Below are 19,254 nucleotides of genomic sequence, written 5' to 3'. Positions count from 1 at the left end.
AAGCAAACTTTAGGAAAACTTCAAACCTCAGCCTCTATAAATAGAATAGCCCTCCCCTCCAGTGTTCTCCCTATAATCCTCCTTTCTATATGTTCTAAAATCTTTTTTTTTTTTTTTTTTAATTGGCAATCATGGAAGTTTATAAATACGAAGATTATGTCCACATCCCCAATATCTGCCCTCACAAGTTTTTCAAGGCCTATTGTAAGAATCATGGGGGAATCACGAAACGGGTTGGTTCTCGGCATGTTGAAAACCTTAAAGGAAGTGGTGGAGTTGGAACCGTGAGGAAAATCCGTTGGCAAAATGGTGAGTATATAGTTTTACTATATTATTATTATTATTATTATTTTCTTTTTTTTTTTACTTGCAAAATCTTTTGAAAACAAATAAATAAATAAATAAATAAAAAGTATAGCTATCTATCTCTTTGAGAGGCTAAATGTTCTGAATGTGCAGGTGGCAGATTATGTCATGAGACGCACACGATTACTACGATTGACGAAGTCAAACTCACCTACTGCTACACTGTGTCCGAAAGCCATGTTTTGACTGGACGAGTTGAGAGAGCCAGTTATGAAACTACGTTCAGTCCCCACGCCGGCGGGGTGCGCATTAAGAAAGTTGCCCGCTACCACCACGACGGTGTGGAAACCATTGAAGTGCTTGCTAAGGCCCACATACAGGAAATCTTTGAGCACTACCACTCTGTTGGACACCATCTCCGACAGAATCCCGACGACTACTAAAGAAGTGGAAGTTAAACAAGGCAAAGAACAGGCCTCTGCTCTGTTCGAGGCCTGCCTTTTGGTATATAAATAAAAGTGTTTTGAGCTTCGTCGTCTATTGTCCTACTTTCTGTATTTTTCTTTTTTTCGTATGGGTGGTGGTGCTCAAACCAACAGAGCTACCACACTCGTCTTACTTTCTGTAATATTTCAAATTATGTATTGCGGCTTTTCATGATTATCTTCCAAAACCAAGTTTTGTGATATTGTGGTGCATTTCGGATGCTATTTTTATTTCTACTCTACACTTTTAGATACTTCCACAGTAGCATAGTTGATTTTCTGGTTAAATACATTTAACCTGGATTTTGTTGAAAAAAAAAAAAAAAGGGGTTTAGGGATTCTAAAATCCCTTGTTTGATCAAAAAATAACTTTGGGGAAAAAAAATAGTGAGATAATTTTGGGCATGTGCCATAAGAGCATGGGAATCATGGTAATAAAGAATTTACTGTAATTTGTAATATTCAAAAAAAAAAAAAAAAAAAAACAAATGCCGCGTTACTTTTTATGGGCCTCCCACCTCCTATTTTACTTTGTAATCGGTTTATTCTGGGCCTGCTAACCCATTTTACTCTGGATTGTTCTATCTGGGGTCCATAAAGTGAGTTATACTCTATAGAGGCCTTAAGACCCATCTTATAGCCCATTCAGCCCATTATACTTTATAAGGGGCCGGATGTGGGCCTTTTTATGTTGGATCTGTCATGACAGCAGGTTGGCCATTTTACGGTGCACCAGAAAATCAAAAAGTAACTATTACACTATTTTGTGCTCTGCCAAAAAATTAAAATCTTTTTCATTTACTACCTGAATTTTGATCATTCCTTTTCTTTTTCTTTTTCTTTTCTTTTTTCCTTTTTTTCCTTTCGTGGAAGGTGAACTATTATTATTCATAGCGGGCCAGATTTACAAAATAAGAGCCTAATATATTATTTTGGACCTTTTGAGAGCAAAAGCCTTTATCAGAAAAGGCCTTGCATAGGCCCACTATTTGTTTCTTTATTTTAATTATTAAGAAAATTAAAAGGAATATAAAGATAAAAATGAAAATCAGCGGGAAAACGAAAGTATTTTGAACCCCCCCTCTCTCTCTCTCTCTCTCTCTCTCTCTTTCTCTCTCTCGATTTCTTTCAACCAATCGTCTAAAGGAAGCTCTGCAACAATAGGCTTGAAGGGGCTTTCTTTGGCTTTCTGTTACAATTACTACATGTAATTTTCCCGGGAAACAAACAAAAAAGAAACCAATTTTTCGTACATTTATGCAATTCATAAGTCCAGTGCCACCCCCACCACCAGAATGCTCAACATTTCAGTTATCACTAAAGAAGATGAGTAGCAGTAGAGCAGAACCAAAGGGCAAGAGAGGCAGCGAGGGCTCTGGAGGAGGAGGGTTCCATAGGGTTCAGGCGGAGCGTGACCTCGCGTCAAATTGGGAGGTGGATCTTACTCAGAAGCTTGAAGAATATTTGATAAAGATTTGCTCCGGTGAAATACCCAACGAAGCTGACGGTCTATCTCCGGTTAATTTCGCCGAAGGTTCAGAATCCTGTTGTTGCCTTTTTTCTTTTCCCCCAAGAAAGCAACCATTTTTTAACTTCGATTTTGGTTTTTAAATTTTTTTCAATTTTTTGTTTTCTTCTTGAAATTTTCTGGGTTGTAGCCGCTTTGCTGCTTCAGGGTTCGGTTCAGGTGTACGGTCGGAAAGTTGAATATCTCTATGCGTTGGTTTTGCGTGCTTTGGAGTTCCTTTCTCAAAGGTTTGATTTTGTTTAACAACTATGCTTTGGTATTTCATTTTGGTTACTTTATTTGTGGTGTTGCATTTCTGTGGACTTGGGGTTACTAAATTTACATTTGTATAAGGGTCTGTTTCTTGTGTCATATACGCAAAATGTTAAGCATTTGAGTTGTTTGTTTTATTTCCTTAATATGTCTATCGCGAATTCCATGCTTACGGATCGTCCTGAATTTACCGGGTTAATTGTACAATTTAATCAACTTAACTGCGGTAGTGGCATTGAGTCGTAAGTGGACCATCGTTGGCAAATATTGGTTTCAATTAAGTCTGAAATTTAGAATGTAAAATTGGCTGATTTACAATATGGCTGAGGGCTAATGAATGCTTGCATTTAAGGGTCAAGTAGCCAAGCATACCATTTTATTTTTTTTAATCTAAGTTATAACTTGTAACTAATAGTTTGGGTATCATTTTGGGTAAGAGGCATTCTCTGCAGCGTGACTTTTACTAAATTTTGGGTTCTGTATTTTTATTTTTATTTTGTTTTTCTGAGCAGGCAGCAAGAACAATTAGAAGGGGCATCTGTCCAGGCTCAAGAAAATGGTGGTCCTCAATCAGCTTCTGCTGACAAAAATGATTTGTTTTGGGGCTTAGATGACATCCCAGGTAGTTGTTGCTCCTAATTCTTTGTAGTAAAAATAGATGCAATCAGCAGCTCAAGTTTATTATCCTTGCAGTTGAAGCAAACATTCGCTTAGATAGTCTATCAGAAAAAGATGTTCGTTTGAAATACTTGGCGAAGCCCCCAGCAAACTTAGATGTACGTGAAGGTGATTGCTTAGATAGTAGCGGTGATGCAGGGGAATTAGAGTCGTATCTGGTATGCTTCCATTTTACGACTTATTGTTTCATATGCTTTGCGACTTATTGTTTCATTTGCTGAATATATGTTTCTAACAAGACAATGTATTGTTACAGTTAGCCACCAGTGATCTCTACAGGGGCTTCATACTGTTAGATCCACGTGATGCAGTAGCAGTACCTGAAGACTTAGATGGGGATAAACCTAGCAAGGGGCAGAATAGTGCTTACAGGAGCAGCTCAAAAGTCTCAAATCGCAAAAGCAATCAGTCACCTACTAGACGTTCTGGAGGAACTGCATTTAAGTCACCTCTTGGAAAAAGCCAGGATGCTAGTGCCAATCAATCTTCTTGGGTTGAGGTTAATAATGGCAACATTGGGCATGATTTTTCTACTTACAGTAAGTTTTTTGATAGCGATCATGGATTTGATATGGACGATAGAGATTCAGAACCTGGGGAGATTGATGGTTCGGACAGTGAAGATGATCCATGGAAGCCTTTGAATCCCCACGAGCCCGGAACCTTGAGAATCAAACCATTTAGGAAAGGTTATCAAAGTTCTTGTTTCTTTAGCTTGCTATATATACTTTTACAATCGTTCTAGGTACCTAACATTATGTTTCCTTGATTTATCTTTTCTCTTAGCAGTTCAAGCTCTTAAAAGGAATGTGATTAACACTATTAAGCCGGTCTCTGTGGCTACATTGTTTCCTCCTGCGAGATTGCATGGTCCTATTAGTCCTGAGCTCAGAAAAATCTGGGAGATGCGACGTCATGAACATGAAAGACCAAGCAAATCCGAGTCTCCTTCATTATATGAAAGGGTACTTTTTTTCCTCGCCTGAGGCTAGTTTACACAAATTTGTCCGACTTGTTGCTAATCCCAGATGTCTTTATTGCAGCTGCGACAATCACTCACTGATGATGGATATGAAACTTTTAATCCCTTTCTAAATCCTGAGGATGGCAATGAGGACTATGAAAATGAAACTGGGATGCCTAATTTTGATCAACATGATGATGACATGCCAGAGAACATCTACATGGATAAAGATGTACCTTTTGACAATAAAATGGTTAGACTGACTATTTCCTATTGATGTCTATAATAAACCAGCAGGAAATTTAATAAATTGCTTATTCATTGGTCTTCGTGCAGCATGATGATGATGGTGCTAACTTTGGTACTGATGAAGCTTTCGGCCATGAAGGTCCAAATCCTCATACAAACCTTGAAGATTTATGTCGCTCTCACCTAGTAAGCATAGATTTTCTATCTCCGTTTGATGCTTCCTATGATTTCAACCGAGACTTCATGTTTTAATGGTTAATTATCTCCTGTTTGTAGGATGCTCTCCTTGCTAGCATAGCTGAAACTGAGAAGCAGAGTGAATTGGTTGCTCGGGTTTCAACATGGAAACAGAAAATTGAGCACAACTTGGAAGAGCAAGCAAGTTCTATTACTTTCCCAATTCTATACCTCATTAACTTTATATAATTAAATCTTTATCTGCACAGACGATGTTTGTGTTACTTTATGCTTGCTTAAGTCTTATCTCTGGTGCTTTGAATTAAAGGAAGCCTATATTTCTGATAGGAAACACACCCTGCATTTGATATTCATGATTATGGTGAAAGAATTCTTGAAAAACTATCCTTTGAAGCAGAGGATACAAATATCTTGCCTTTTACTGATGTTGTGAAAGGCCAAGAAAAGTATGATGTGGCTCGAAGCTTTTCTGCACTTCTGCAACTGGTATATCTCTTGTTCACACAACTACTTGACTGCCTGCCCTGCTTGTGATCCAAAAAAGGCAGGCAGTTAGAATTTTTTTTACAGGTTTAGCCTTAATTGATTCTACAAGTTGATATTGCTTGCTATAATATGATAACCAAAATATTCTGTCATTATGTCATAATTTTCAGGTGAACAATGGAAATGTCAAGTTGGATAGGAGTGGGGTGGACGACAAGTCTTTTTGTTACACTTCTGAACACCCTTTCCACGTTCGGCTTCTTAGCCATGACAGCAGACAGAAGAAAGCTGAATTAAAGACGGCGAGAAAGAGAAAGGTGCTTGGATGAAATCCACCTGTCTGGTTTCATGTATAGAAAATAATCTTAGATGCTAAGAAAATGTTAGAATCTTGGGGGAAAAAATTCTATAGAAAATACCATATTATTCATGCTCTGTTGTCTACATATTGAGTTGGATAGCAGCGGGGCGGATGGCAAGTTTGTTACGCAGCTGTAAACCCTTTCAATCATGTTCAAAAAGACAAAAATGATAAATGAGTATCATATTCCCAATGATTTTTCATATGCTCGCGAATGATTAAATATTCTCAAAATACTAATATTGCAAAATTAGGAATAATGGAGATGCTAAGCAAGAAGTAGGTGGGTGCTAAGAAGTAGCAAGAGTTAATAAAAATGCACCAATCATCCAACATTGGGTTCCCATTTTACATGCTTACAATTTAAATGATGTCATTTCCATCCAATTTCAATCAAAATTAGTTGAACAGCGTGGACTTTCAAACATGAAATTGGAGTGGATGGTCTCTAAATCTAACGTGTCACAAATACAATTTTAATTTAAGTCAATGTCAACCTTTGGGTTTTACTTGCTCCATCTCTCTTCTTGCGAGGCAAAGGCACTAAAGAAAGAAATAATGTGAAGCTTTCGCAGAGTAAAGAGATTCTGTTTTTTAGCACCCAACAATAAAAAAGATTTCTGCCAAACCGTGTGGGGTAGAGAGGTACTCTATGCTGTTTGCTTCTTGAGATGGGACCCTCAAGTAAGACTTTTTTGATGGCTTTGCTTCCCTTTGTTCGTATTCCTACTTATGCATGGCTTTTTAGTTTACCAACGAAAAGTTGTCATCTTCCACCATGAGATTGTGGATTAGTCTGAAAATGAACAAATTGGTCAAATTAAGCACTAACTCAAGCGCAGCCTAAACCAAAGTCTTTCTTTTTTTTTCTTTTTTTTTTCTTTTTTCTTCGCCGTGATTTGTTTAGAGACTAATGAATCAATAGGATACTTGCTCAAGTAACCTTAGCTCCTGGGTTGGCCTCCATTTGGTCATAAAATCTTTCTTTGTGCCACTGCCACCTCATCTGTAATTTCTGGTCCCAACATAAGTCAATATCCGAGGGGAAAAAAAAAAAAAAGAATCCAAAGGTTCACATTCATTCTAAACCATATAAAATTACATTAATTTTCAAACTATTCCACTTAATTTGAAAGAATAGTTCCTTCCCTGGAGGATAGGGGACCTTCAATTTGACTGACAGACAAGTAACCTTGTGGCAAGTAAAAAAGTTGAAAAAAAAAAAATAATAATAAAAATAACTTGGAATTTGAAAGCGCGTTCTTCTTTTATGTGTTTTCGTTTTCTTTTGTCTTTATCCTTTTCCTAGATTCTAATGGTAAATACCAAAACTGTAGAAGAAAGCGTGTAAATATCAGTAAATCTAGGAAATATGTAGACAGCTATGGATCATTACTTTTTCTTTTCCATCAAAACCCCATTAAAGGAGCAACATATTTGCACCTTCTATGGAAAAGTCTTCTGTTTTTCTCATCCTCCTCCTGATCCCAAAAGTACAACCATTATATAAATAATGTAATTTTTTGTAACAACATAACCGGTTCATATCCAGACAGCTACAAACAAATTTCCCATCAACAGGAATGCAATAAACTGTGTTAAATATGTCTTCTCACACTTTCAATAACTGTTTAGGTTTACATGAACTTTAAAGGTGGATTGAATCTAAACCAGAAACCCATACAAGATTCATAATAATCATGTTTTTAATATAAGAGAGTAGCTGAAAATTATAATTATTCAGTTTAGACATGATTGAACCCAAAACCTAAAATTTAACACAAAGTAGCTGAATAGTCTTGCTTGTAACTTTTTTTTTTTTTTTTGACAAAATATTGATTGTAACTTGATTAAATGAAATTTGGAATTTTGGAGGTGGCTTGACAAAGAATACTTGAGAAGACTTTGAAAGCTAATGTACCTGCTGACTGCATTAATCAGCATTGGAGGCTCTTGAATCCTCCTGACTTTACCCAAACTCTGCTCACATTCAATGCTATGTCAACTTTGCAAACCCACAAAACAGTAACATACCAACTATTCCTTACTGCCCACAGAAGTAATGTCTTGGCGTGCCTGACCAAAACTTCCCAATTTCTCATTTTCTGTCACACTTTCTTCTCTCAAGTATTTGAAAATGAACCAGTTGGAGCAATTTGATGCACAGTTTTAGATTTCAAAATAAACTGAAGCATGGATAAATTAAATTTGACAATTTTTTGGCTATAAAATATGAATTTCTAAATAAACCCAACCGACATATATCTTGTTAAACAAATGTAATAATAACAAACAAGGAAAGACCATAAATAATAGAGGGTATAAATTATTATTCGAAGATCCTTCTCAAATTTTTTTTTTTTGGGGTAATTAATTATTTTTATTTTTTCTCTAAATTATTATTTATTACACTTGCTATCACGTCAATTGGATAACCACTATTCATGCACAAGTTGTTGATACCGGAACAATCAATATAAAAAGACATAATTCTATTTCCAAGTTGCCCAGCACGCCAAAATCGAATTTCTTTTTTCCTTTATACAATAATAGTAGTAATTTCAAAAAAAAAAAAAAAACAAACACAATTAATAAATGGAATGAGATATTAATATTATATACAAGTCAAATTTCGTATTCTCTCCATTTAAGGCATGGAGAAAAAATACGTATATAAAACCAAACACCTTTCTTCGCCCGTCAGCCTGCCACGTGGACTTCATCTACTCATTTTTGCCTGGAGACACACACAGACTGAGAACAGGCACCGGATATTTTTCTTTTCACTCGGTAAAAATTTTATGAAATACCTGCCACGTCACTTATACATATCTACTGAGTCAACTCACTGAGTCGCTTCTCGTCCCCGCCCGCTCGATATCCGACTCAGCCATGGCGGTGCTGCTGCTGCAGCTCGCAGCATTTGCCGACGGTGAAACGGCTCCTCTTCTCTCCCAGCTCAGTATCCTCTTGAACGACAACATCCGACTGATCGGCGATCTTAACGACTGGCTCGCCGGCGACGGAGAAGCTCTCGTTTCGTCGTCTGCTATTCCGAAACTCTCGTTCCTTCTCGGAACTTCTATGGAAACACCTACAAACTCCATCGGCTTCCTCCGGTTTTCAAACGACGACGAAGGCACTGCCGAAGGCGATCGGGCACGAGCGGTGCGGTCTTCTTCGCACTCCGAACACAACCCGGAACTCGAACCACCCGGCTCGTTCACACCCGGTTCATCCACAGTGACAACAACTTCGGCCCGGTTTTCGACCTCCTGATCCGGTTCCACGGGCGATCTACAGAGCGGGCATGTCGAGTGAGATTTAAACCACATATCGATACAATCGGTGTGGAAACTATGATTGCATTTTGGAAGCAGACGACCCGTCTCGTTCTCTTCGAATTCCGATAAGCAAACGGCGCATTCTTTAGGGTTCGATTCAGGGTCGGTCTTGGAAGTAGTGTAGACGAAGACAGGGAGCGATTTAAGCACCGAAGCATCAAGGCCGCGGGTTGAAGCAACAGCGGCGGGGTCGACGTGAAATACGAGATGGGTACGGCGCTGGCGGTTGCGACGCAATTGGCGGCGGCGAGCTCGGAGAAGATACCAACGGGCGTAGAGATGGAGGCAGACCATAAGGATGACAACGAAGAAGAGAATCACAATAGCGCTGAGCATAATCTTGCCGCTGAGGGCGTAACCTTTGCTGCCATGGCCGAAGTCTTCTGATTCGGGAAAGAGACCGCGGTCCATGTTTGGGTTTTGCTCAGCAGACATAGAGAGAGAGAGAGAGAGAGAGAAGAGAAGTGGGTGTTGTAGTAGTTGTTTTTGCAGAGTGTGAGGGAGGAGAAGTGGAAAGAAAAGAGGGGATTTTATTAGGGTGGGGTGGAAATAAGGGAGAGAAGAGAAAGTGGAGGCTTTTTTAATATGGGAATTTAATAAATTTGATTAATTAATATTAAAAAAGAAATAGGAAAGTGAAGGAACTGGAAATAGGAGGGAAGGTTCATGAGGTAGGAGGATGGGGGTTCAAGAATGATGGAGTAGTTGTTGCCGGACAGTAGCCAAAAAATTTGCCCTTCTTCTTCTTCTTACACAGACGCCATCCTTGACGCGGTTTTCCTTTTGGATTTACTTACTTGCCCTTCTTCTACTACCTAATTTCCCTTTATGTCTCTCCCTCTCTCTTTTTTGTTTTTTTTAAAAAAAAAAAAAAAAAAGAAAAAAAAAAAAAAGAAATTGTGATATTTCTTTGGTCCTCGCTTAAGGAACGAGTTTGAACTTCTTTTTCCTTTTCCCATGAGTTTTCAATCCAAGTTCCTACCGAACGAAATAAAAAAATTAAAAAAAAAAAAAGTTCCAACCAAACGAAAGAAAAGAAAAAAATGATAACAATTTCTCGTTAATGTAATGTGTGAATTATTTGACCCTCAATCATTTTTTCCTTTCTTAGTTTGTAATGCAAACCATGTTTGTTTCATGAACAATAATGCTATTATTACTCATATGGTTTTTCAAAGTTTGGACACTCAACCATGCACCAATTTTCCTATATCTATAGTTAGTCGGACTTATATTTTTACATGAGCGCTTACTTCATCACTAAAAATTGGTTTAATAACTTTGTTGCTAATAGTATTATCCCTTACTAAAAAAAAAATTAAATTCGTTATTGGCATATTTATTTAGAATATCATATTTCTCACTTTTTCCTATGTTTTTTTGTTTATTTTATTATTATTTTTTTCAACCTTTGCTTTTTTGGTCGGGTTTCTGAAAAAAGAGAAAAAATAAAATAAAAAATCAACTAATTCAGTTTCGAGTTTGGGCTAAGTGCAGCGACATGGACTGGGTCAAATTTTGTATTCTAAAGAAAGTGGACTTTTCCTGTGTTTTCAGCTGTGGGCTATACCATGCCCATTAAGTCTTAGCATTCCTCTTTACAGCTCCAGGGATAATATAAGTTCACATTTAATTAAGTTGTCCCAAAAAAAAAAAAAAAAAAAAAAAAGGAGAAAAAAAAGTTAATTTCCTTTTTAAACAGATCATGGGCATTCAGAAGTTTTGCTTTTATCTCACGCTTATCGAAAATGGTCTTGCTGTATTTGGATTGGATATAGCGTTGGGGTTAAAAAAAATATTTCTCTCATTAACCTTCTTAAATAAGAGCTTTTAGGTTATTATTATTTTTTAATAACGAAGACCATTCAGGGGTTAAAACAAAGCTAGAAGCTTAGAAACACCTATATATAGTTTCTTTTTACAATAAAAATGATGTCTAATTAATTATATGATTATACTTTTAAAACAATCAAGTGACAAAACTATTATTTCATCATATAAAATTTAGGATTTAGGATTTTAATTTTTCATATTTATAGAAATTAAAGATCTAATAATATTTAATGATAATAAATAATAAAAAAATTGTCGTGACATTCCTTGTTGGATCATCCACCGAACCAGTAAGTGCAAAGAAGCTAAGCTAGGCAACAAAATTTGACCAAATGGTTCATAATATGTTTCCCATTCTCACACCAAACATGTGAGAGAGAGGGAGCTCTTTTATATCATTCTTTGTACAATATCAAACTCGTGGGGTTTGCTTTCTTTCACTTTTTTTTTTTTTTTTTTTTTTGAGACCCTAATAATTTCCTTTTCATATAATTAAAAAACATCGAAAACCATATGTAATTCATGTGAGTTTCTTGTCAATTACTCATCCATCGAAGAGAGTTCTTCAATAATTATCCAGATCTGTTTTCTCCTCTTGCTTCAATCACCATCCCCAATACGATATCAAAATGGTTTTATTAAAATTTCAAAAATTCTTATGCCATTTCACATACCTTTGTTTGGTAGTAAGGTAGCTTAATTGGGATTTTATAATTCCTATTTGTTTGTCGGTGCATGACAAATTTTTTATCCAAAACTTACTCTTTCTTAGATATTCTGCCTAACGTTTATGGGACAGTGACTCCTAGGGACCCGTGCCTTCTGTTTGTGCGAGTTTTGTAGGCTTTGATTCAAATAAATATTTATTATTTTTTTGGTAATAATAACTGCAAATAAATATTTCTTTCTTTCTATCAAGAGGTTCCTTGTGAGTTTTTTTTTTTTTTTTTCCATGAATTTCTTTCTGAGTATTTTGCTTTGTCCAACCAAGAACCCCCCTAAAAAAAAAAAAAAAAAAAGATAAATTTGACTTGGGAGAGGCAAAACCAGCTAAAATTACAACTCTAAAAGAAGTAACTCTTAAGCTAAGCTAAAAAAATGGTTGGACTTGGTGGTGATGTTTGGTTTTGGACTCCACTACAAGCATTGTTGAGATTTTCAAGCAGTCTTTATAAAATCAATATTGGTTTCATAAGCCCACTACTATTGGTTCATATCAGTTCATTTTCGTCAACTTATTTACGCTTGAATCATTACCAAAACCAAAATCACATCATTTTTCAAATCCACTCGAGTAAAGCAAAAAGCTGTGAAAGTAAAAAGTGTTGAATTTTATCATCAATTTAACCCTTCAAAATCTTTCAATAAGATTCTGTTTCTTCATATCTAAAACAAATTCTTTTTTTTTTTTTTTCCCCTCAAAGACAGAATCTTAAACCAAAAAATGAATAACACGTGATTATGTTTTGACCTGTGAAAAGAAAATTTTTCTGTGTATAAATTCTGCATAGTAATTTTGTTTTGCATAAGCTTGTATATTTTAAGGCAAGAATCTTGCTTCTAAAAACTCTGTTTTCCGAAGGCCACGCAAATTGAGCAGAAGCTGGATTATATATATATATATATATATATTAAAAAAAAAAGGTGAAAAAGAGCCCCTTGAAATAGATCAAAAAGCTCATCATAAAAAAACAATTTTCTTCGTAGTTTTAATCATTTAAACCTTCAAGTTTGAGTGTTTAAGCAAGTGATAATAAATGAGATTTAACTAGAGCATGTACCATTGGGAGTCTAAAAGATGCAAGAAGCATTTAGTAGGGTTTACCAATGCCAACGGCCACTCCCACCTTGAGCCCCCAAAGCCCACATTTTTACCCGTTTTCCTCTCTCTCTCTTTTCCTATTTCTCTGTCTCTTTAACTTTCCCTCCCCTTCTTCTTCCTTGCTACTTGACCTTCTTCTCCATCATCCACTCTGTCTGTTTTGGTGGGGAAAAGAAAATATATAACCAGAAAAAAGATTTCAGAGAAAGCAGGTTAAAAAAATGTCAACCAAGTCACCAATTTTTCCCATGTCACAACCTCAGCATTTCAGTGATTATGGTTTTGACCCTCAAATCGACTACTTTCAGGTCCCATTTTCGATACCCTTCTTTCTCTGTTTTTTTTTTTTTTTTTTTGGGCTTTTTCTGTCTCTCTGCTCAAAGTTTTCTTTTTGACCCCTTGTTTTTTTTGGTTTATTAAAAATAATCAGGTTTTGGAGGAAGCAAGGAAGCACAGGAGGGACACAACAAGATCCATAGACTCTATACACTTCAAGCTCCAGAAACCCATTTGCAAAGACGATCTAAAGAAAACCCACAAGGCCAAGAAGAAGAGGTGGTGGAGAAATGCTCTGCTTTTCTTCAAATGGAAATGGACCCACCACAATCACCATGGCCATGATGATCGTGAAGATGTTCACCATGCCAGAGCTCGATCTTTCAGGGCATCCATTTCAGGACCTGTTTACATTACCGAAAGCAGAAGTGGGTCTAGCACGCCGTACCGAACAACTAGCCTGCCTTCATCGGGTCCTCTCGCCGGTACATTAACTCCGACGAGTAAAGGTGAGGTGGATATACCTTATCTCAGTCTCAGAGAGCTTAACATGGAACAACAGCATAGGATCTCTGCCTCTGCCATGCCCATTTATCTGGTTACCTAGTTTCTCTTCTTCCCAGATAATTAAGTTAATTAGCATTTCTAGAGCCTTATTTTGTAAAGCTTATATTATTACTTTTTTATTTTCTTTTTCTCAAAGTGGCTGTTAATGGGTTCGGTTTGGTTTGCTTTTATGGGGTTCCACTTTTTTTAGTCTTAATGTTTGGGTAAATGTCCCTTTTTTGTGTGTGTTTTTTGCATAACTGCAAAGGCATATCCTTTGGAGGAAAGCTGAATCCTCTTTTTTTATCTATGTTGCTCACATTTTTTTTTTTTTGGTTTATTTGGCGAACTAATGAAACTCTTATTTGGTTTGACTAAAATCTGTTCCCAACATTTTTTCCTTTTTATTCATTCATCTTATTATTGTATGCCTTAACTTATACTCAATCTTATTCACCAAAAAAACGTTATACTCAATCTTAATATTTAGAATGCAAAAACAATGATTAATCTTCATATTGATGCATATCGAAAACCATCATTGGCTTTCGTAATATTCACTATTCAGTAATATTTTCCAATTTATCTTTCTGAGACCGTTGGTTGTTGGGTAAGATCATATATGATCATTATAATATTTGATGGATCTTCAGCAATCCTTTTGTCTTTTCGGTGGTCGTTGGGTTCAGATTTCAGGGGTCCAATGGATGCCTTGTTAGGAGCCTCATCTGCATATCAAATCAATGTAGGTGAAATATATAAGTATTAGATGTCAGTCAAAAGGGGGTCCATGACCACGCGAGTTCGTGTTGAAACTTCTATGGAAAAAAATGTTTCAATAGGAAGACAACACTAAAAGGGTAAAAGCTAATAGGCATAAATAGTTGAAAGCAAGCAACAAATGGTGGGTATAAGTTGGTGGCACCAAAATGGAGAGTGTCACGGTAACTAATAAAAAAAACTTGCACATATGCAATTTATATGGCTCTAAAAAGATCTATTCATCAAAAAATAAAATAAAATAAAACAAAAATAACTCAAAAGATCGAGGAAGAAGAAGGAAGGCCCAAGTAGAAGAAAGAAAATGGACAAAATAAAAATGGGGATGAAAGGCCGGTTTCATATAGAAAAGCACAAAGTTCCAAAATGTGGAGCGGCGACTTCATGTGCAAACATTGAAACGCTTCTCTCTCTGCAAACCTTAATTGTAAATTCATCGCAGTGCATCATTGCTTTTACTGAAATGGACAGGGCTCAACTTGTCGTTTTCTCCTCGTAGTAACATGGTTTTTCTGTCAAACAACATTAACATTTATTTTTTGGTAATATGAGACGGTCTTATACTGCTATAAAACTTCAAATAGGAAAAAGCCTGCCCAAAGGCATCCTCAAAGATTATGTTTTTTGTGCTTTTTTTTTTTTTTTTTTTTTTAAATATAGTTTTTAAGTTTATTTGAATTTTCAGCTACACAAATGAAGATGTGAGTGGTATACTCCAATAGATGTTAAAACAAAAACAAAATATAAATAGTCTAATTCCAGCTACTCAGAGGTATTTTCGGTTTCGCTTGTAAAACACTCAAACTAGTTTGTGAGTTTAGCATGTGAAAAAAAGTGTTTCCAAAAAGATAAAAGATACATTGTATTGGAGTTAAAGATTGTAAAAAAAAGAAACCCAACATAAAATGCCAAGGTTTTGGTAAACATGTTGGATGCAGATGGAGTTTTCTTTGTGAAGTTTTAGTTGTCTTTAAAAATGTTAATTTAATATTAAAGACGAGAAAGCAATGAAATTGTTAACAAAGATTGGACCCGTGGGAATGAGACGGTTACCCAACATCCAAATTTTTATTACAATGATATACCCCTAGCATTTCAGCAATAATAATAATAATAATAATAATAATAATAATATGTCAGGAGCATTTAATTGCATGTTTCTTAAAATATCTCTCTTTTTATGCAACGTTCAATCAATAACCATGAATACTTTAATATAAACGGTTTTGGATCCATCATTTATGGTCAGAGAGTAAATCTGGTTTTATCTGTCATATTGCTATATTGTTATCCCATAAATTTATGTTCAAAGCCGTATCTTATAAAAAATATATATATATATATATATATTTGATACTTTTCCAAACTTCCTATTTAATACTTTGATACTTTTTATTAACAAAAAATAATAATAATAAAAAAAATTTGATAGTTGATCCTTTTTTTTTATTTTATATCGATTATCACAGTTTTATTTTTTTATTTTTAATCAAACACTGATAATTGATAGTTGATCTTAAAATAGAATAATATTGTTATGATCTGAATTATTATTTAATAATATATTCTGCAAAGTTTTAGTTATACATCAGTACTTGTGTTGCATTATTTATTGTTTTCGTAAAACCAAAATTTCAAGGTCTTGGTCAATGGTATTCTTTTAAGACCATCTTTAATGGCTCCCAACCAATAATTTTTCTAACATATCATGTTAAAAGAAAAAAAAAAAAAAAAGATATTCGGCAAACCTTTATCTTCTGTTAGAGAGCCATTATTCACTTGGACATGTTAAAAGGAACATGTTCATCTTTTCATGAAACACGTTATTTCTTTTTTCTTTTTTATCTTAACAGAAAAAAATCCCTTTTCCTGAATCACGTTGATGCTTATAATTTTAGTAACAAACTCTTTCTACTAGCTAATTAAATATATATAATTATTGCATAAATATTTGTATTTACTTATTCCTTAATGTTAATGTTGTCTTTACTTTTATTTATTTATTTATTTTGTGTGTAAATTGGACGTATTTGGAATAAAAATAGATCAGAAGATCATTTTAATTATTTTTTCTCACTTTTTTATTATGAGAAGGATTTATGCTAAGTTTTTAATCGAATAAATAAAATATAAATTTACTTTATAAAGTATTATTATTATTATTATTTTTTTTTTTTGTGGATCAGCAAATTATTAATAATGATTTATTACTATTTTTAAAGAAAATGAAAAAAAAAATCCAAGTAGGGAGGTGGCAATATATGATACGTTAAGGAGCTCGATCGTTTGTCTATAAATTCACAAAGATTGTGATCCAATCAACTCATCAAATTTTGTACGTTTTGATTCAAATCAGTCAAAATTTATTTATTTTTTTAAGAATTTATTTAAGGAAACAAATACTCTGTGCCGCTAAAAGTGAAAGTAGCTTTGAAAGCTCAACACCAAAACAAAAAACTTCTGAAAAATCGCAGAGAAACAATGGACGGCATAGAGCATAGAACACTGCAAGTCAATGGCATAAGTATGCATGTAGCAGAGAAAGGCCAAGGCCCAGTGATCCTATTCATCCACGGTTTCCCTGAGCTATGGTACTGCTGGCGCCACCAGATCCACGCACTGGCTTCACTCGGCTACCGAGCCGTCGCACCGGATCTGCGTGGCTACGGCGACACCGATGCGCCGGCTTCGCCGTCCGATTACACTGCCTTCCACGTGGTTGGGGACCTGATAGCGCTCCTGGACGCCATAGCTTCCGATCAGGACAAGGTGTTTGTGGTTGGGCATGACTGGGGTGCTATCATGGCTTGGTATCTGTGCCTGTTTCGCCCGGACCGAGTGAAGGCCTTGGTGAACATGAGCGCGGTTTACACGCCCAGAAACCCTGCGAGGAGACCTATTCAGAGCTTGAATGCCCTCTATGGTTCTGACTATTATATCTGCAGATTTCAGGTTATTATTTCCCTTTTTTTTTTTTAATATCTTATTTGCAGCAGTTTTTTTTTTCACTTGGTTGTAGCTTCTGAATGATGAAATAAAAAGTTTGAAAATTTAAAGTTTTGGGCTTCACAAATTACTGGGAGTAGTTGCATTGATGACCATTTATAAACTTAGTCAATCAAGGTTTCTTTTCTTTTGTTTTTGGAAAATTGATGATAATTTTTGCCCTCAGAATTAATCTGTCTGTGGTTGATAGAAGGAAATATAGCAATTACCTTTGTCCCAATTCTAATATGTGAGGTGGGCACGACAATTTTCCAAGTCCCTTTTGTCCTCTTATTAACCCTTCTGCAATCTGTAGGTATTTGGTGATGGCATCCTGCAATTTTTAGATTTATGTTATAATTTATTGTATGTGGACCCCTAATCATCCTTAAAATATGAGTAATCTGGGCTTTCTAGTTGGAAATTTGTGCTCGATCAGTTCATGATTAGATTAATATGCGTATGGAATTGCAATGGTTGTGTCACTGTGAAGCTTTTGATGCCAAAAAGGTGATTTAATAACTTGTCGTGGACTCGTGGTTGAATATTTTAATAACTAGTCACGAACCTTAAAGTTGGAGATCATTGTTAATTAGTTTATCTACTTGTTGAATTTATTATTTTAATGAGGATGAGGACGGATACTTAAAATATTCGTTTTACCCGCAACGCTTAGCACACCTTTGCCAATTGAAAATAACCATCTGTGAGAATCTAGAAAACCCCATAGCAATCTCCCGTTTTTGGCTGAATTGTTTATTATGCCTTGTTAACCACAGTTTCGACAACCATGACTAGTCAAAACATTTTAAAGAAATATGTTTAGCTGTTATTAGATATCTAAGTTTTTATTTGTCTAATTTTTATGCCATCATTGTAATTTTCACTTGTCTTAAAAAGAGTTAGCTTAGTTTTGCTATAGCACATTCTGATATCCCTAACAACTTGATCTCATGGCTGTTGAGTAACATTATTTTCTTTTAGTGTAGCCTTACTGGATTTGTTAAACCAATATAATTGTGTTGCTTACATGTATTGTAGGAGCCTGGAGAAATAGAAGCTGAGTTTGCCCAGATTGGTACTGAAAGAGTTATCAAAGAAATACTAACATATCGTAATCCAGGTCCACTACACTTGCCTAAAGGGAAAGGATTTGGAAATCCTCTGGATGCTCCGATTGAATTGCCTTCTTGGTTGTCAGAGGAAGAGGTTAAGTACTACATCGCCAAATATGAGAAGAAAGGCTTCACTGCGGCAGTGAACTACTACAGAAATATAGATAGGTTTGCTTCTTTTAAGCTTTGATTGAATATATCTGCTTCTTGCTTACAACAACATTGAAAATAACCAGTCTGATATATATTTTCATTTCATTTTTTAAATCCCACAAGAATGGACTATTATCTAGTTGTGGGTTGACATATTTATTTAATATGTCATTGGATTCAATTAAATTTCTAAAATCTCAAATTCCAATTAAATACAATCTATTGCATTTTTCATTTTTGAATTATATATAATCTCATTTCCATTTTTCTTTTTCCTGCCATGCAGAAATTGGGAACTCATGGCACCATGGACCGGAGCTCAAATCAAAGTTCCAGTTAAGTTTATTGTGGGAGATCTTGACCTAGCTTATAATGCTCCAGGTGTTAAGGATTACTTAAACAAAGGCGGGATCAAGAAAGCTGTGCCACTTCTGGAGGAGTTAGTGATACTGGAAGGTGTAGCCCACTTCCTCAACCAAGAAAAGCCAGATGAGATAAACAAGCACATTTACGATTTCTTCAAGAAATTTTAAGTATATTTTATATTCTGCTCTGTCTGGTGAAACTCTGGCCTGGTTTTCTGCGTGATTATGTCAGTCAAAGTGCTTGTTTAAGTACCCTTTCTGTGTTTGTTTTAAAGGTTTTCATCAATGTCAATTAACCTTAAATGGTTTTATTGGTGCTATTATGGTATCATGCATATAATAGGAAGGGAATATAAAATAATCACTGCTTAAAACATATCTTGTAATCTTCATAGTACATGATAAGTTAATAATTTCTCTTAGCAAACTTGTTTAAAATATTAGTGTACCATGTGTTCGATTACTCGGTAGTAGACCAAAGCACTCCACTAATTTTTAGACTACAGATTTAATCTTAAAAGCGACCGC

The 19,254-nt window shown here is 35.4% G+C and overlaps 5 protein-coding genes across 6 annotated transcripts; 4 read left to right on the top strand and 1 right to left on the bottom strand.

Moving 5' to 3' along the window:
• The first annotated feature begins 80 nt into the window (after window positions 1-80).
• Window positions 81-992, top strand: LOC107433145 (major allergen Mal d 1). Its single transcript, XM_016044400.4, has 2 exons — window positions 81-309; window positions 460-992. Exons 1-2 carry the CDS (start codon window positions 132-134, stop codon window positions 747-749), a joined length of 468 nt encoding a protein of 155 aa, XP_015899886.2. The 5' UTR covers window positions 81-131; the 3' UTR covers window positions 750-992.
• An 872-nt stretch (window positions 993-1,864) lies between these two features.
• On the top strand, window positions 1,865-8,095 carry LOC107433152 (condensin-2 complex subunit H2). Of its 2 annotated transcripts, none has more exons than XM_016044408.4 (11): window positions 1,865-2,325; window positions 2,450-2,546; window positions 3,084-3,193; window positions 3,265-3,407; window positions 3,506-3,938; window positions 4,039-4,214; window positions 4,293-4,466; window positions 4,550-4,648; window positions 4,739-4,840; window positions 4,988-5,146; window positions 5,317-8,095. In XM_016044408.4, the coding sequence occupies exons 1-11, from the start codon at window positions 2,049-2,051 to the stop codon at window positions 5,473-5,475; spliced, it is 1,929 nt and encodes a 642-aa protein (XP_015899894.3). In that variant the 5' UTR covers window positions 1,865-2,048; the 3' UTR covers window positions 5,476-8,095. The 2 variants fall into 2 exon arrangements, with proteins under 2 accessions (XP_015899894.3, XP_015899892.3); XM_016044406.4 differs by having other exon boundaries at window positions 4,036-4,214.
• On the bottom strand, window positions 7,983-9,595 carry LOC107433151 (RING-H2 finger protein ATL2). Its single transcript, XM_016044405.4, has one exon. It carries the CDS (start codon window positions 9,284-9,286, stop codon window positions 8,348-8,350), a length of 939 nt encoding a protein of 312 aa, XP_015899891.2. The 5' UTR covers window positions 9,287-9,595; the 3' UTR covers window positions 7,983-8,347.
• A 2,660-nt stretch (window positions 9,596-12,255) lies between these two features.
• Window positions 12,256-13,633, top strand: LOC107433124 (uncharacterized). Its single transcript, XM_048465614.2, has 2 exons — window positions 12,256-12,814; window positions 12,937-13,633. Exons 1-2 carry the CDS (start codon window positions 12,728-12,730, stop codon window positions 13,387-13,389), a joined length of 540 nt encoding a protein of 179 aa, XP_048321571.1. The 5' UTR covers window positions 12,256-12,727; the 3' UTR covers window positions 13,390-13,633.
• A 2,809-nt stretch (window positions 13,634-16,442) lies between these two features.
• Window positions 16,443-19,046, top strand: LOC107433160 (uncharacterized). The gene is made up of 3 exons (XM_016044416.4): window positions 16,443-17,060; window positions 18,135-18,376; window positions 18,648-19,046. Exons 1-3 carry the CDS (start codon window positions 16,590-16,592, stop codon window positions 18,892-18,894), a joined length of 960 nt encoding a protein of 319 aa, XP_015899902.1. The 5' UTR covers window positions 16,443-16,589; the 3' UTR covers window positions 18,895-19,046.
• Window positions 19,047-19,254: the final 208 nt, after the last annotated feature.

This window comes from Ziziphus jujuba, chromosome 11 (genome assembly GCF_031755915.1).
Source record: "Ziziphus jujuba cultivar Dongzao chromosome 11, ASM3175591v1".
NCBI classification, from domain to species: domain Eukaryota; kingdom Viridiplantae; phylum Streptophyta; class Magnoliopsida; order Rosales; family Rhamnaceae; genus Ziziphus; species Ziziphus jujuba.
Note: the sequence above shows the minus strand (reverse complement) of the source record. Positions and strands in the feature narration are given on the sequence as shown.